Here is an 18,219-nt window from a genome sequence, read left to right as displayed (position 1 = left end):
GATACTGCAGAGCAAGTATGCCCAAGACAAATACACGATCTGAAGAAAAACAACACAGTACACCACCGACCCTGCATCTGATAGAAAGGTCAAGAAGGGTGCATGCTAGGCATAACAGGCATTTTTCTCTCCTCAAGCTCAGTTTTGGGTTTTAATTGCTTAATGTTTAAGATAATTGTACTCTGTTTTCTAAGTAGCTCTTTTCTGAGAATTATCTTCAATAAAATCATGTCTTTTGTCTAAAGGATAAGTTCGGATATAGCCAAACTTCTGAAGTTTGAAGGGTACTTATATTAATGCTAAACACTAATTCTTCGTTCAAGCAGCAAGTCATATGTAAGAACGCTGTTTATTACTACCATCAAATGGAAAACATTATCACGTGGAGACTGAGTCACAACTGTCACCTTTATGAATACAATGTGAGTTGTGACTTTTAAAAAAACTGTTATCGACTGCCTCCCATTCACAGCCTTTCTTTCCTTTATTATCTGATTTGGTAAATCAGCTGGTTATTAGCTCCAAAACAATTTTTGTTGTGACCGTAACACTGGATTATGTATTGAAAGCTCCTGGACTTTGGTCCTAATTCTGCCACAAACACCCGTGCCAGGTAGACAGCAAGATATCCTCCCTCACGGACTCTTAGTATTTGTGCTTATGAAGTGAGACCACTTAGAAGGAAACTCCCTCCTTGGTGTATAACACACTTTATCAGAATAAAACATTTTGACAGTTAATCACTGCATTATCATAAAATCTTTTGACTTCATATTTAGATCTGAAGACATTTCATACATCTTTTCTTCCTTTTGACGGTATTATTTCCCTTGGAGTTTCAATTCACTCTTCTATGGGGCGGGGCATGGAGTAGGGCAAGAAGAACAGCTGGGAAGGAGGAGACAATCAATTTAGGGTCACAGGAAACTTGAGGTCAAAGGAAATTCACCACCACTAAACCGCACCATTGTGGTGAACTGCAATCATAATGCAGATTCTATTGTTTAGTCAATTCTGACACTTCCGAATAGTTATGAAGCGGGAAGATCTTAAGCAAAATGACACATGTTCACTTCCGAAACAGGCGTAGTTGTGAGTGACCTATCAGGTGTCATCAGCAATGAAGCTCATCTAAAGATCTACTACCAGGGAATCTGGGTGTCTCAGTGGGTGAAGCCTCTGCCTTCAGCTCAGGTCGTGGTCTCAGGGTCCTGGGATCGAGCCCTGCATCGGGCTCTCTGCTCAGCAGGGAGCCTGCTTTCCCCTATCTCTCTGCCTTGGGCTCTGCCTACTTGTGATCTCTCTCTCTGTGTCAAATAAATGAATAAAATCTTTAAAATAAATAAATAAATACATAAATAAATACCTACTACCCGGTTCCCAGTGAGCGTTATGTCCTAAACAAAATGTATCTGAAACATTTCACAGAATGGGTGAGAACCAAAAGAAACAGATCATTAATAAGACCTCACCCACCTAATTAACTGGTTCATAATCTACTTCCTAACATACACTGAATTAGATGGTCTCTTGGCCTAATAACTAAATTGGCTTGAAATACACAGTTCCTGGAGACAGCTGACCTCTATATTTAAAACTTATCTTCACCTTATTAAATCTTCAGTTTTTAACCAGTTAGACAGAAAAGGCTTAGCAGCCTTGTAAAGTATTTAAGAATAAGGAAGGAGGAGGAACCAAGGAACTCTTGAATTATCAAATGTTTAAGAATCTGGTTTTCCACACTCTCCTCAACCATTCCATTGTGAGTAGTAAAACTAGATGAAAACTTCACTCTAATGGCCAGTGTTTTCCATTAATGTCTTAAATTATGGACACGCACGAACAGTAATCAGTACATACGCTATTACGGCATTCACATTTAAGCAAGTATTATACAGATCTCCAGAATCTTCAAGTTTGCTGTTGGGACTTTTTAAAAAAGATCCCTTTTAGTTTTTACAAGAAGTCACTGGAATGTATGTCCGTATTTGTCCACAGTCCCTCTGTATAGATCTCTATGTCCTTATTTACAACCATGCAAGCTAGCAGACCAAATGCTGATTTCCACACTGCCTGGTTACATAAAAATATCAACTAGGAAGAGACTACTTACCAAGTCAGATTAAATATAGAGCATGACAGTGTTTCCAGAGGAAAAAGTATGACATCCCACTAAACAGCTCGATTTTTCAAATCAAAAGCGGAAGTAAAACTTGAGGTTGTAAGAGAAACACACATTTAAACCTTAGTGATCTAAGTGATCTTAGTGATAAGCAGAAAAGAATTCTCCAACTCTGCATCCAACTATTGCAAGTGGAGTCATCGGGTTGTTTCAAGAAAGAGATTCCGAAGAAATCAGTGGAATGGAGGAGCTCAACGTTAGGTTCTCTCTTATACGAAGTCTGTGTGAGAAAACACACCAGGCCCTAGTCCCCCAAGTCTAGAGAGTTGGGGTGCATGAGAATCACCTATGGGATTCGGTACCATGAGGATTCCCCAGACCCTCCCATTTAGCCACTAAGGAATCGGTCTAAGACTCCATAGTTTTAATAAACATTTTAGGCAAATTCATTCTGAGGCAGGACGCCCAAAATACCGTTCCTGCGCTGTCAGAACACAGGATACCTTCAGAGTCCAAAATACAGTCCAGTCCAGAGTGGCGGAAAGAAAAGGCCTATCCTATCTAATGAGCGCATCCTTCTTTTCCATCCCCAAAGACCAGAGCAGCAAGTGTGCCCCGCGGCTGGCCAGCTCACCTAAGCAGCGGTAGGGGATCACCATGTGGGCGTGGGTCTTGCACTGCTTGCGGCCCCTCTTGCACCAGTTCTGGATGGTCACTGGTTGGTTGGCTTCCACCACGTTGGTGATCTGCAGTTCAGGGTAGACCTGGGAGAGCACACAAAAGGGGGAAGGGTTACCAGCGGCAGACCCCCTCCTCAACCACAGCTGTTGTTCTCAGGCACGGCTCTCTCGCAGCTTTTGTGCTGCTCTAACTCCGATCGAGCTTAAGAAATTCCGGGGAAAGAAAACAATGCCGGTGACAAAAACCTAATCACCCCATTCAAAATACTAAGCGATGTGACTTGGATTTTATTGTACCCAATCAGGCTTAAAATATTATTATTTTTTCCCCAGGGGGAGATAAAATAGAAAGGGGGAGGGGACCCTCTTATAAGTATAGGGTCATCTTAAGGCAAAATTAAGTGGTGTGAGGATGATATTCTGTGACGTCCTAAATAAATGTTATAGTAGATACCCCTGGGAATCTTAACATTACTTAAATTTAACCCACCCCTATTTTACTAAGTAAGCAAACATTTTACACACAGGATATGACATACAGCAGCTTTCTATATAAAAATCTTCTCTTTATTCGAAGTAATTTATATAAGTATCATTTGTTGGGGCGTCTGGGTGGCTCAGTCGGTTAAGCGTCTGCGTTCAGCTCAGGCCATGATCTCAGGGTCCTGGGATCGAGCCTCATTATCGGGCTCCCTGCTCAGTGGAGAGCCTGCTTCTCTGCTCTGCTTCTGCTGCTCCCCCCTGCTTGTTCTCTTTCTCTCTCAAATAAATAAATAAATAAATAAAATGTTAAAAAAAAATTCGTCAAACAGTTATCGTGGGTGTCATTTAGATAAAGAACTGCATTCATGAATCTCTTCCCTTGATAACTAACTACAGCTCTTTGCTTTGATTATGGATCTCCATAGGGCACAGTGCTTACTAAGCGCTTGGAATGAAATGTGAAACTGAATCAACATAAAATATATTTGTCCAATACCAAATTTATTAATAATAATGAGTAGGGATGTGAAAGAAAAAAATAAAAACATAAAAATGTCCTTCTAAACTATACTTTGCACTTCGCGAGGATTACTGTTGTGCCAAAGGAAAACAATCAAGAGAGACAAGCCTAAGGGAAGCGAGGCTGTAAACAAGGGAATGGGTGGAATGATCTAAAATCTTGAGTGGGAATAGGAAGGTGGGATACATGGTTAAAGACTGTAGTATCAACGAGTCCTGGTGTGGGCCACAGAATCTCGGCATAAAGGCACCAAAGAAAGCGAGGTGGTTACAAGCGGTACCTGGAGTGTTGGAGAGTTGAAATGCAAGATCTCGGAGGACTTACATCATTGGCAATTTCAAGGAGCAGAATACGGCCAGGGGAGGGAATGGCTGATGAAGAACGATGACGGCAGCAAGATCACTGGCAGAAGGAATCGTCAAGGAACCGGGAAACTGGCATCGCGGGAGGATCTTCGAGGCTGGCATTGTTTGGGTGGCAGAAAGCCAAGAGCTACACCCTTCGAAGATGGAGGGGGAATGGCGCTGAGGTGGAGAGGTCTCCAGACTCCCAACACACAGAAGAGCAAGCTGCCCTAGCTCAGAGCCCGTACCTCACAGTTGGGGCCGGCAGTGTTATAGGGAGGAGGGGGAAGTCGGGAAGTGAAGATGAGGAGGAAGGAGGCACGATGCTAGCAGGACTGTTAGGAAAGAACTTCTACCAGTGGAGGCTTCAGGGGAAGCAATGCTGGTGAAGAGAACCAGGTTTCTGAGCAAGAAAACAGCATCTGCAGTGTGGGCTATGGATAGGAAGAATGTCGCTTAGGACTGTCTGTAGCAATCAGAAGGCTTGCCCATGATCCTGTCTTTACTTAAACTGTTGATATTTTATCCATTGTGGGTTGGGGACATTAATTCTGATTTTTACAATACGGCCTTAAAATATTATGTGATTCCGGAGTGCCTCATTCACCTCATCCAGCCCTGAGATACACCGGTTAAAAAAAAAAATAATAAAGCACTGAGAACAGATAAAATCTGGTCCATCTGGACAGTGGATGATTCAGGGCCAAAAAGAAATGAACCATCAAGCCATGAGGAGACCCGGAGGAACCTTAGATGCGCACGACCAAGGGGAAGAGGCCAAGGTGAAGAGGCTCCATACTGTACGATTCCAGCTCTGACATTCTGGGAAAGGCAAAACCATAGACAGTGAAATGATTAGTGGGTACCAGGAGTTCAAGGGAGAGAGGGATGAACAGGAGAGCATAGAGGACTTTTAGTGCCATGAAATTACTCTATGACACCACGATAGCGAATGTGGTCATTACACATTTGTCCAAACCTGTAGCTTGTACAACAACAGGAGCTAATCCCTACTGGAAACTGGACTCTGGGTGATTATGAGGTCAGTGTCAAGTCATCATGTGGAACAAATATACCGCTGCGGTGGGGGTTGTTGATGTTGGGGGAGGCAGGACAGAGGGGGGAGTCGGTGGGGACACGGGATATGTAAGAAATCCCTGTGCCACATCCTTGACTTTGTTGTGAACTTAAAATTGATCTAAAAAATAATGTCAAATTTTTTTTACTCAAGATTTTATGTATTTATTTGACAGGGAGTGAGAGTACAAGCAGGGGGAGCAGCAGAGGGAGAGGGAGAAGTAGACTCCCCGCTGAGCAAAGAGCCAGATGTGGGACTCCACCCCAAGATGCTGGGATCATGACCTGAGACAAAGGCAGATGCTTAACTGAAACATCCAGGTGCCCCATAAAGTCTATTTTTTTTTTAAATTAAAAAATAAACAGTATGGCCCGGATCAGTGTAGTGCAGGATAAATCCAGTGGGGGAGGTATATGCCGTTAGAACACACAAATCAGGATATCTGAATCAGAACCCTGGGATGGGTACCAAGAAAGCTACTCTACAAAAACATGGCTAGTTAACGTAGCTGGAGATGGAAACAGCTACCCTCCCTTTATTTTATTTCGTTCGTAAGTATCCTAACACCTTGTTGCATGCACTTCGGTCACGGATAATGCTCAACTTGAAAATGTCACTAAAAATTTAATATCTCCATGGCTTTCTTCCATATATTGAAAGGTGAAGTGCCTCTTTGTACAGGATATAATTCTCCCGCCACCTTTCCTTGTTTATTAGATCACAAAAGTACAGCACTCGTGAGTCATAAACTCCATGACACTGGAGAGTTTGCCCTGAGGGACACAACTTTATGTGCCTTAAAGTGTGAGTTGCAGCATTTTTCTTAAGGGGTTCTAGCAGCCTCTTCACAGAAATACTACCCTGCTGAGAATGTTCTCCAGAGCTTTCAGTTTTCTGTAAGCCCTGTGGCAGGCACAGACAAGTCACATTTTTTTCTTTTTAACTGCAAGCCAAAACCAAACAATAAACAAACAAAGAAACAACCATTTGCAGGGTACAAACCGGGAAGCAGGAAAGGAAGGACATTTACAGTCCCTACCATGAGATCTTAGAGCACTTGTGTTCTTCCCTGTGCTTTGACTCTCTCTCCAGAACACCGACAGGGTCGGCTGTTACTATGCAGGTGGAGGAGGAGATCACAAACCCTGAACCTGTAGAAATCCCATGCACAGTATACCCCAAACCTGATTTACCTATTTTTCAGAGACAAGGAGTTCTGAGTTTGGATCTCCCAAAGATAATAAAACTCTGCTGTTCTAAAATCAGGAGGTTTATTTTTGAAGAGGGAGGAACATCAACAAGACGAGTATCAAAATTTCTTTGGAAGCACACAGAAAGTCCCAGGGAGTCCACAGGCACACACAAGCCCCAACTCAGAAACAGAAACAAAACGACACAATGAAAAAAACACATTAAAGTTTCTGACTAAAAATTCAAGTCCCAGACACCTAGTTTTTTATTAAGCATCTCTAGTAGGTGACCAGAGACAACCATTTTTGTTATGAGACAAGCGTTTTATGTTGAAAAAATAGCATAGCTTACAGGTTTAGGCAAGAATAAAAATTAATGAGATCTGCCAAGATGTTCATGGCTAGTGAAGTCCCTGACTTTTCACCATGACTCATTAGCAGCATCAGTTCAATGTTTTACATTTTCTTTGTAGCATCTCAAATCTTAACATAAAAAAATAAAGATAGCTGAGCTCCTTCGGCAATGTGCTAATTTCCAACACAGGTAATACCTGTATTGCTAACACAACAAGCATTACTAATAATTTACTAGTGTAGGATTAGCAAGTGAATTTTTGTATGGCCTCTTTCTTTTCTGAAACATTTCCTGTGTGAACCCCATATATGAGCAACTATTTTCTTGATTAATTAAAAAAAATGTAGGCCACTATAGCTATCTGAATAAATTCTTAAAACAGAAGCAAATCTAGGTCTGTGTCAGTTACGTGAATAGTACACTGTTCTCGGTACCTACAAATCTTCCCGAATCACAGCTACCCAGAGCAATTGCTGTATAAATACAGCGTGCTCCAAACACACTCCTACTTAAGACCCTTCCAGCACGCTCCAGATGCCCAAGCCTATTAGGGTGTCCCTTGTGTCATGGACAAACCTCCCCCACTCACAGTGTAACGCAATGTTAATCCCTCTCTCCACTTCAGGTATGCTTTATGGTATTCATCACAGTGTGCCTCACATTCAGGTTCAGGACACATGTATACCGCCTTCCCGGGGAAAATGCACTTTCCGGAAGGGCAGGAAACACAATTCAGCACCCCAGAGCCTTCCTATGGTTCTTCACGTTCATTACCTTTCATTGAAAGCTATCAGGAAGCTGCCAGCTCCCTTCCCCTCTCTGTGGTGCTCCAGCGCCCCCACCTTCTGAAGACGTCCTCATTAGTGGCCATGTTTTAACTCTGCAGCTCTGTCCCTGTAGCTAATTAGAGTCCAAGGAAAGCAAACTAAATTGCATTCTCTTCCTCCAAGAATTAATACACACAGGCTCCAGGCAGACACAACACCCGGCTGGTAGGAGAAGTCATCATCAGAGATGGTGGGGATCTCAAAACCTGTAGGGAGAGAGGAGCAAGGCACCTGCAAGCAGCAGCTGGCCTAGGGCATGAAAAAGGAAGATGTGCACACAGAGAGAAGCTAAGGTGAGAGAGGCAGGCACACGAGCCCAAGACAGAAGAGCAGACAGGGGACCGCTGATTACCTACCACTTCAGTGAGGCATGGCATGGCCCCTCCAAACTTTGTTGACTTTGTTTTCCTTCCAAATGAACAAAACCCAAAAAGGCCTCAACTCAAATACTGGTTCACAAGTACCCTCTTTTTGATCCCCTCAATCTCTGAATCCAAAGCAGTTTATCTTTTAAGGGTTGCCTACCCCCTTCTGCCTTCCATCACAGCCCCGTGCCTTTCTGCCCTGTTAGAAAACACACTTCCCGAAGGCAGGGACAGAGCAAGTCATCTTCATGTTCATTGACCTGCGGCCAACACTGTGATAGCAAAGCAAGTGCCTGATAAATACGTAATGGTATTTCTGCTTAAGTTCAGAGTCCATTAATTGTAGGGAAATTCAGGCTATATTAAACCATCAGGGATTATCAATGTATCTCTTAAATGAATAATCTAATAGTATAATATTATAGTTGGACTAAGAGCATTTGAGAAAAATAAGCATCTCAACGCCCTCCAATACTGTTCTTCCAAGTATGATATGGCAACTTATATAAATAATTGCCTCATGTAAGAGGCAGTAGATTACGGTTGATAGATACACAGCTAAAGGAGATGCTCAGGAACAACTAAAAGTCAGGCTCTTTGAGGAGACCCATCCAGCGGGTTCAGGGACCCGAAAACAGCCCACTCTCTTGGTTAAAGAAGTATCTTTTATCACTGAAAGCAAATTAAAAACTTGAAATTAAAAACTTTAAAAAAAAGAGAGAGTTGGAGCAATTCAAAATATTGACAGCAGGAAAAGAAGAGTAAAAAGAGTCTTAGATCCACATTAGACTGTCATAGTCGGTTTCCCCTCACTACGGAAGAATACCTTAAAACCCAGTCACCATCGGCATACTTTCACTCTAAATTTTAAACATCTGAAGTCTCTCTCTCTTCCTCTCTCTCTCTCCAAACTGGAAATATATAAATCTCAGACAAGATAACTTTTAAGTTGTTAAATATGCAAAGCAAGAAAAGACACTGATGATATTTAAGAAAGCCAAGAACATGTAGTTACATACATAAAATATAAAAAATATAAAAATAGTTAAGACATATGTTGTTAGAGTCCTACAGAACTTTCCTCTGCTCCCAATAATTAAAGCAAATGGGGGAATCCCTTCATGTCCCTTTTGCAAACAGGTCACCTGGGACAAGCAACTAATACCAAAAGTCCTCTTTATACACAACTAAATTCCAAATGGTCAAGGATGTTCAAGACCACAAAATCAGATGTAGTTAGGAAAAGGCTGAAGACAAGAGTTAATGGTCATGGTAAAAAAAAATTGCTACATATTCTGAGAATAAATTGCTTACTGTTCCTTCTAGTCTACTAGCTTTTGAAATCAATTTCTGACCAAATTCTCAAAGAGATTTCTTGTTGGGAAAAAAAATGCTGGAAATTATGTAGTAGTGATAAAATTAGGTTTTAAACATACAAGTATGAAAATAAATAACACGATGCTTTGATTTGTCTTAAATCAATTTACAGTGCAGCAAAGGGGACGAGCAACACATCTGCAATCAGGGGCTTGCCAAAAATAATGCAGACCATGAAGGAGGCAAGATAGAGCTCATGCATTCCACACTTATCTAGGAATAAGATTAGATCTTATAATTACTGAAGTTGAGTGATAGGTACTTTGAGCATTCATTACGTTATCCTTTTACTTTTATATGTGCTTGAATTTTTGAATTAAAAAGAATTAAAAGTAACAACAGCGACAACAAACCAGTCCAGTGGAAACAGAGTCAAATTTCTAAATTTAGAAGTAACAAAACAAATTCAAACACAAAGATCCAACTGCCATGCCTGACTGCAGTTAGCATGGATGAACAAAGAAACAGAAACTCCACAGCAAAGTGGTACAGAGGTCACCGTGAGATTTTCATCTGAAACCTCTACTACCAATTTCCTTTTCAAAGAACACAATCCAAGAGGAGAATAAGAAAAATAAAATAATAGAGGATTTCCCAAGTGCTGGAATCATCACAAATGTTTTCTGTGTAGCAAGGCACGCAATCCTCCATCAGTCAGCCATCGCCCCATTGCACAGAAGAGCAAACTGATGGGGCAGGAACAAACCAAGGTCAGTGCCATTGCTGAGCACACAAGGGGCATTAACTACAAGTTTTTTTTTTTTTTTTAAAGATTTTATTTATTTATTTGTCAGAGAGAGTGAGCACAGGCAGACAGAGAGGCAGGCAGAGGCAGAGGGAGAAGCAGGCTCCCTGCTGAGCAAGGAGCCCGATGTGGGACTCGATCCCAGGACACTGGGATCACGACCTGAGCCGAAGGCAGCTGCTTAACCAACTGAGCCACCCAGGCATCCCTTAACTACAAGTTTTAAGTACATTTTCACTTCAGTGCCTCAACCAAAACAAAGGTATGCCCCAGACAATACAATTTCTGTTCTTGGATGAAAAGGACTTAACTTACTTTCTCCTTTAAAATTTTCTGTAATACAAAAAAAAAAAAAAAAATCATATCAAACTGCTTTCAGCATACATTCCATTAATAATGTGAGGGACTCTGGGAACGGAATAAGGAATCTGACTCAGAAAGGGAAATGTAAACCAAAAACAACGGTTTCTGCTTACGACATCGTGGGGTGCCGAAGGGCAACCAGCAGCTGATGAAACCAGACTGCAACATGGGAAGTGAGAGCCGGGCTACGTTTTCACAGTGACGACCTCATGCAAAAGCAAGGGACGTAAAATGCTGCAGGGAATCGGCCTATTTCCCAATAATTTGGTCCAATCTGTTTCCGACACTGCATATACGTAGATGTTCTATACATACGCTCCTGTTCAGAGTTGGACTATACTGTCCGAGAACCTCCTTCAATGGATAAGACACTTACTCCTGAACTGCCGAATGTAGAAACAAATGGGGGGGGGGGTGCGATGGGGACAATCACTAAAATAAACAGAACAGGACACGAATATGAAAACATCATCAGATAGATACACACAGAACCTAGATTGTCATTCTCGTTCAGTTTATGGTGATTTTTAAAAAAATATCCAAAGTGTACAGTTTTATTAATCAACTCTACCTCAAAGAAGAAAAGAGAAAAAATAAATTACCGGAAAAAACTTTCAGAAAATAAATTAATTACATGTGAAATATAAAGTCTACAGTATGACTATGCACCTAAAAGTAAAAAGTATTACAGTATTATAGTAGAAAAGCACCTAGTGTTCCTGCAAATATGTAATAACTGAGTATCCATTTAAGAAGGTGCTAGATGATAAGAAGAACAAATGTTAAATTAAACATTAACTTGATTAAATGATAAATGCATAAAAGAAAAATTTAGCTCTAAATCCTATGGTTTGTGCAAGCAATTCTTACAAGTACACAGACCATTAATGCATAAGATGTATTTGTTCTCATATATAGGCAGCCAGACAGCTCTATTTGCAAATTATTTCACCTAACAGGAATTTCTGGATCTTTCAAATACTGGAACACAATGCATATGTGCCTGTAATTTGTAGGTCAATTTTAACTCTATAAAGGCGGATGGAACACACAACAAAATAATAGTAATGGCTAAGAATGTACCCCGGCTTCTACTGTTCCACTGTGTATACAGTATGCCCTCAAAATTGGTTAGATTAAAAGAATCATATACAATGTTTGTTTTTGATTTTGTTTTTTTAACTTAAGTTTTAATGCCACAGTATTGTGGAACCAAGGTTGAGAGGTAATTCTTGATCTGGGACTCCCATGTTGGTTATAGTAGGAAGGCGGGCAAAGGAAATGGGCTTGTTCAACTTAACGAACAGGCTGATTTTGTTTTGTTCAGACACTGGTATGTTTGGTTCAGCAATCCTGTTAGTTTGTAGACAAAACAACTGTTCATTTAGAGAAAGAAAATGAAAAAAAAAAAAAAAAAAACCCAAAACAAAACAGGGAACACACATACTGTTAGCTATGGTAAACACTTTGGAAAAAGAGAGGATAGGATGCCCATAGTCTAACTGAAGATTACAAGCAAAGCCAACTTTCCAGCTGGGAATCTCTGCCTCTCTGGCAGGCTTCACCTGTTCCAAACTCCCTCCAGAGACCTGCTCCCCGGGGGAGTTAGCGGAGTCAGCACCTGCTCTGGGCCCTATCCCTCCAAAGGTGCTGGAAATGGTAAGGATTCAGAGTGTGGCAGAGACTGTGTTTTCATTTCTCTCCTTTTAAAAGGGGGGGGGGGATGGGGGCACCTGGGTGGCTCAGGGGGTTAAGCCTCTGCCTTCGGCTCAGGTCATGATCTCAGGGTCCTAGGATCGAGCCCCGCATCAGGCTCTCCACTCAGCGGGGAGCCTGCTTCCCCCCCCCCCCATGCCCCGGCCTGCCTCTCTGCCTACTTGTGCTCTCTCTCTCTGTCAAATAAATAAATAAAATCTTTAAAAAAAGGGGGGGGGTAGTCCTGAGACTTCACAATTTCCTGTTTGACTCACAGTATTTAACTTCAACAGCACACACCTGTGTGTTCCTATCATGCAGCAAGGACACGGTCTAAGATTGATGAGGCAGCTTTTCTGGATTGCTCATATGGAAAGAGAGCAAAGCCTGGCCTCGAAAGGTCCATCTGTCTAGTGAAGCCATGTCCCCTCTTTATAGCCCCTGACCCCAACGGCTCCTTTATCAGATCATCTCACATACAAGGCAGACGAGCAGCATGATCCTTTGCAGACATCTTGACATCAGAATCCGCCCCCCTTCCTAATCCAACCTACCCTTGGAGACAGGCTAATTTTTCTGAAAGTGTCCTGACCACAAAACACTCATGCTAAGAAACAATCCCAAAGCTCGTATTTCCAGAATTAGACATGAAATCCCCAGATTTATAATCAAGACCTTCTACTTTCCAAATCTCTGAATTCTCAATTTATCCAATCATATATTTATAAGCTCCTTATGAGCCAAGAATGGTGTCCCGCCACTCAGAAACACATGACACAAAATCCTACTCTAAACGGCAGTCAATAAATACTTGCTAAATTTACCTAAATTAAATCTGGGAATAAACAAGATTCTTTATTACCCTTCCAATTTTTTATTCTTCTATCCCAATGCCTTTGGTTTAAATAAAACAATGTTTTTTTTTTCCTTAAATCTCATTTCATTCAAAAGAAAAGGGAAAATAAAATCTAAAAATGGTAAATTTTGTTTCTAGGCTTTACTACATGTTTCAAAGGGAATATTATTCTATTTCTGTTCTATTTATAAGACTCCTTGTTCCTTAGAACATGTAACAGTTTGGGTAATGTAACAGTTCATTAAGGCAAGTGGCCACTTTAGGCTGTTAAATGATGAATAATTCAAACAGTTATTTTCAAGTTGTTTCCGTCATGGCAGCACTTTCTGTGTCTCGTATCTAACAGGGGAAAGGAACTGTGTTCCACCACAGACCACAGAGGAAAATAATAATTGAGCGAGTATCTGTTACGGTCATCGATTACGGCCTGCAAACCAGCCCAGAACTTAGTAGCCTCAAATGATAAGCATTCAGATCATAAGCAATAAACTGTGTTATTTCACACAGTTTCTGTGGTCTGGAATCTGGGAATGACGCTGACTCCTATGAGGACGAAGGCCCAGTCAAGATGTTGGCTGCGGTTACAAGAAGGCTTCACCTGGCTACAGGCTGTACTTCCCAATGGTTCCTTCTCATGCCAGACAAGCTAGTGCTGGCTACAGGGAGGGGGCGTTCGCTCCCCATCGCGTGCCCATCTCCACAGTGCCGCTGGAGGGGGTGCCGGGCAGATGGCAGAGTAGAAGGACCCCATCCCACATATCCAACCAGATACCCCTCACGTCCAAGTCACAGTGCTGTTTAAGTGTCCTTACAACACAGCAGCTGGCTTTGCTATAGTAAATATATGCAAGCTTGAAGCCACGTCTTCTTGAGTTCACCTCGCCATCATTTCCGTAACATCCTATGGGTTACACAGGTCAGCCGTGCACAGGGTGGGAGACCACACACGGTGTTGAAGGCCAGAGGAAGGCAAGTTCCACTGGAAGACATTCTGGAGGTTAGCTGGCCACCACACCATATTTGAGAATGTCTCACTATTCTGTGGTTTGACTGGGCAATTCTCCACGTGGCGCTGCCGGCCAGCACACTGCAAGGAGGGCTACAAGACGCAGGCAGGCATTGTGCACATGCCTGGTAGCTGGTACCACTCTCTGGTGTCTTGTCTTATACGGGGCACTGGTGCCATCGTGGGTCCCCACCCTCATGACCTGATCTCACTCTCATTAACTCCCAAAGGCCCCACTTCCAAAAACCATCATGTTGGACATTAGGGCTCCAACACATGAAGCTGGGGGAGACACAAACATTCAGTCCGTAGCAGTCCTCGATACCTATTCGATGAAGAAATGAAGGAAAATCCTCAAATGGGACTGACCGTGCTAATAAGAAACAACCACAACAAAAAGTAAGGAAATGCAAGTATTTGGATGATGACTGGGCAGAAGAGTAACTATAATGATTAAGGAAAACAGGGCACTCATGGGTACCAATATTTGGGGTTAAAAGCAGATTAAACAAATACTCAGTTTAAACCCTAAGTTTCAAACTATCTTCCCAATCAAATCAGGAGGCAAACATGACAGTATTAATAACAGAACACCAAGAACAGGGAACACAAATTGACAGGAATGAGAGACTATGAAGGACATGGACTAGATAATTCACCATCAAAATAATAATATTTGACACATCATATTAAGTTAAGCATCCACAGATACAATGTGCAGCTATACAGGCAATCTTTTGGAAAAACAAATTTAACAAGTGAGTTAAATTGGTTAGCAAAAGGTCAAAATGAGGTCACGGTCATGAGTTCAGCCGGTTTCGTTTTGTCCTGCTAACAGCTGCCGCTCTGACTCAGCCAGCTGTCTCTAAAACATCTGTGTTTTGGTCACAAGAGGGACTGAGAACATAAAGAAAAAAATTATTCATCACTGCCAGGAGGAAAATAATCAGTAAATGAGTAGCACTGTAAATGGTAACTAACAGTACTGGTTTCTGCATTTTTTTTTTAAAGTATTTGCACCATGACAGCGATGCCTGGGTGGCTCAGTAGGTTGAGCCGCTGCCTTCGGCTCAGGTCATGATCCCAGGGTCTGGGATAGAGTCCCGCATCAGGCTCCTTGCTCAGCCAGAAGTCTGCTTCTCTCTCTACCTCTGCCTGCCACTCTGCCTGCTTGTGTGCTTGCTCTCTCTTGCTCTCTGACAAATAAATAAAATCTTAAAAAAAAAAAATTTTTTTTTAAGTATTTGCACCATGACAGATGCCAGAATGCAATGAATAAGTATCTTCAAGGTGCTGGACAAGAATGCCTGTCAACCTTGAACTCTATACTTAATTAAGCCATCGTTCAATAAGAATTTAGAAATAACTAAGATGACAGCCAACCAAAAAAAGAAAAAAAAAGGAATCAAAATAAGTGATACAGGAACAGAGATCCTTTGGTGGAAGGATTGGTGTAAATGATGAACCCAGTTAAAGACAGAACCTGCCACTGTGAATATTATGGCAATGGAACAGATTGTAGTATTACAACTTTTGAGAATATAAAATTACTACAACTTGCAAAACCTGTGAAAAGAGGAGACAGAAAAACTGTGGGGACACCTGGGTGGCTCAGTGGGTTAAAGCCTCTGCCTTCAGCTCAGGTCATGATCCCAGGGTTCTGGGATCGAGCCCCACATTGGGCTCTCTGCTCAGCGGGGAGCCTCCTTCCCACCTCCGCCCCCCACCTCTCTGCCTGCCTTTCTGCCTACTTGTGATCTCTGTCAAATAAATAGACAAAATCTTCAAAAAAAAAAGAAAAGAAAAACTGTAATTATTATTTTCCTTGGCTTTCTTATTAGAAAATCATTCAATACCGTCTAAAACAAAAACAGGGAGTCAAAAAAAGGAATAAAGGAAAAAAAATGTTTTTCAACAAAACACAGAAAAATTCAATCCTACAAAAGAAAACTATTTCTATTTATAAAAGAAAAATATTAGAATACCTACAAAGTAGAAAGTGGCAGGAAGACCTTAACATATCCATAAGGAATCTTCCAGATAGTTCAGGATGCACCATTCAACAGAAAATGCCAAAGAGGGTTTCAAAGTTCTGAGCAACCATCTCTCCACCCCACCAGTTTCTCAAAAGCCAGTTAAAGTCACGACACACTACAAATTCCCTCAGCTACCCTCTCTCCAACCTATAACTTTTCTAATTAATGCACTGTGTGTTTCTAAGCCCACTGTGTTGGGTTATGGTCATTATTCTATTTCAGCCCATGCTGCTCACTCTTGTCTCCTTTCTAGCGAAAGTCCCTCTCCCCACACCCTATGGCTCTGGCTGGGCTGTAAACAGGCCACACAACCTCAGGGCCATGGTGGACCAGTCCCAGTACTTAGTCTTTATGGATACGGTAATTCATCTGAAGGTAGGTGCATGACCAAAAAAGCAGGGCCAACCAGAAACCCCCCTTGGAATTATAATGCACAATGGCAGAACCAAGTTGGAATGCCAAGCTAAGACAACACACTCCCAGAGCTACTGACTGCCATCTTCCCAGGCTTCCGTCTTTGCAGGAGAAAACGAGGTGAACACATAGGAGGAAGGATAAGCAGAGAACAACAGAGACCCCAACAGAGAAATTCCAGGCAGCACTGAGTCTCAGCACCAGGATCTAAGGACCCAGTTTCTGAGGATATTTAAAAAAATTCTGTAAGCTAACCACATCCCGAGATCCTTCCCATCTGTGGCAGAAAATACTCTCCGTGGGTAAAATGTTTAGTGGGTTTCTGTCACTTAGCAACAGAAACTGCCTAATTAACCCACCCTTATAATTTTCCCCTTTTCTTCTTTCCAAGACTCAGCCTTATTCCCTGGATCTCATTCCTACCTAGTTCTTACAGATACTGGAGCCTACTTTTCTTACGATTGGACTTCTACACTCCCCACGGTTTAACTCAGGCTTCCTTTGGCTTAAGTTCATTCCCTTTGGAAAACGAAAACAAAACCAAAACAACAAAGATACAACAAAAAACAAAGCCTGTTCCTTTTCCTTGAATTGCCTTCAAGCTCTCTGCGTCTGGATCTTCCTCAGAGAAGGCACAGATGTCTGCACCATCCATTCGCGACATTCTTCCTGTAATCTACCGCAAGTTGACTTGTCCTGCTCTTCCACTGAAATTGCTATCTTAAAGATCAACAATGGCCTTTTATATGCCAAATCAAAATCTAAGTCACAATGCCTGTGACTTAGAAATGGGGATTACTGGGTGTCCCCAGCAGTGACTCGCAGGTATCCTTTTCCAGAGCCCTGGGGCGGTAGGGGAAAAGATGACCTGATTCCACAGAGTGTGTCCTTCTGACTGACTTGCTACTGACTGGGCTATCTGACAGCTCTGTAAGGGTAGATAATGTGGACGTCTGATAGCAGTGCAAATGTGTCCTGTCCCGTGCAATGCAGATCGGATGGGTCCTATTCCTAGCCTGGTATGTGAACCTTGTTGGGAAAGGTATGTAAATCCCTCTAGTCCATCTGACCCAGCTTTACAATCTTCCAGGTCACCTCATTAATCACGGAACTGAATAAAACCTTTGACGTGTGTTCATTTGGCAAGAGTCAAGCTTTTGCATTGTCAAAAACTATGCTTCAACCTTTCGGTCTAGATCACACTTGCACTCATCACTTCACGTAGAAATTAACCTGGCTTGGCTTTCGGCACGTGATAGCTCCTGCCTCTGGTCCTGGGCCGGCCACTTGCCCTCCTCCGCTCATGGCATTCTTTCACACTTGTTCCCCTTAAATGTTGCAATTTGCCAAGATTCTTTCCCAGATTTTTCCCCAGAGGCACCACGGGGGTAAAAGGAGAGCAAGCAGTTAGCCAGGTAGCGCAGCTACCTTGTTAACTGTTAATGTTCAATAGAAGTTAGCTGGCATTAGCATCATTCACATTGTCGGTTTTGTTATCACTAAAAGTATTCTACAAGCCTGTTCTCTCTCTAGATCCCCTTTCAGGAACAGGTTCTGTGTTCCACTCATCATTGCCTCTTTAGCACCCAGAGATAATAGTGTTTGAGGGAGGGAGAGAACCACTGGGCTCTCGAAAGGTATTCATTCATATTATCCCCTTACACTAAAATATTTTAATGAAAGAGGTATTTAAAGGCCCCAAGCAAGCCTTCCTCCCTGATTCCCAATCACCAGTAAAGTTCTGGTGGAAGGTCTTGGGGGGA

General features: G+C 42.1%; 1 protein-coding gene across 7 annotated transcripts in view; it reads right to left on the bottom strand.

Annotated features, from left to right (window-relative positions):
* APP (amyloid beta precursor protein) overlaps nt 1–18,219 on the bottom strand; it is a 275,938-nt gene that overhangs the window by 194,634 nt on the left and 63,085 nt on the right. For all 7 annotated transcript variants that reach the window (XM_080809147.1, XM_080809148.1, XM_080809149.1 and 4 more), the window contains exon 3: nt 2,757–2,886. In XM_080809147.1, the coding sequence (XP_080665273.1) occupies nt 2,757–2,886 (130 nt within the window). The remainder of the gene's footprint in view (nt 1–2,756; nt 2,887–18,219) is intronic.

This window comes from Martes martes (assembly GCF_963455335.1).
Source record: "Martes martes genome assembly, chromosome: 1".
Lineage (NCBI taxonomy): Eukaryota > Metazoa > Chordata > Mammalia > Carnivora > Mustelidae > Martes > Martes martes.
Note: the sequence above shows the minus strand (reverse complement) of the source record. Positions and strands in the feature narration are given on the sequence as shown.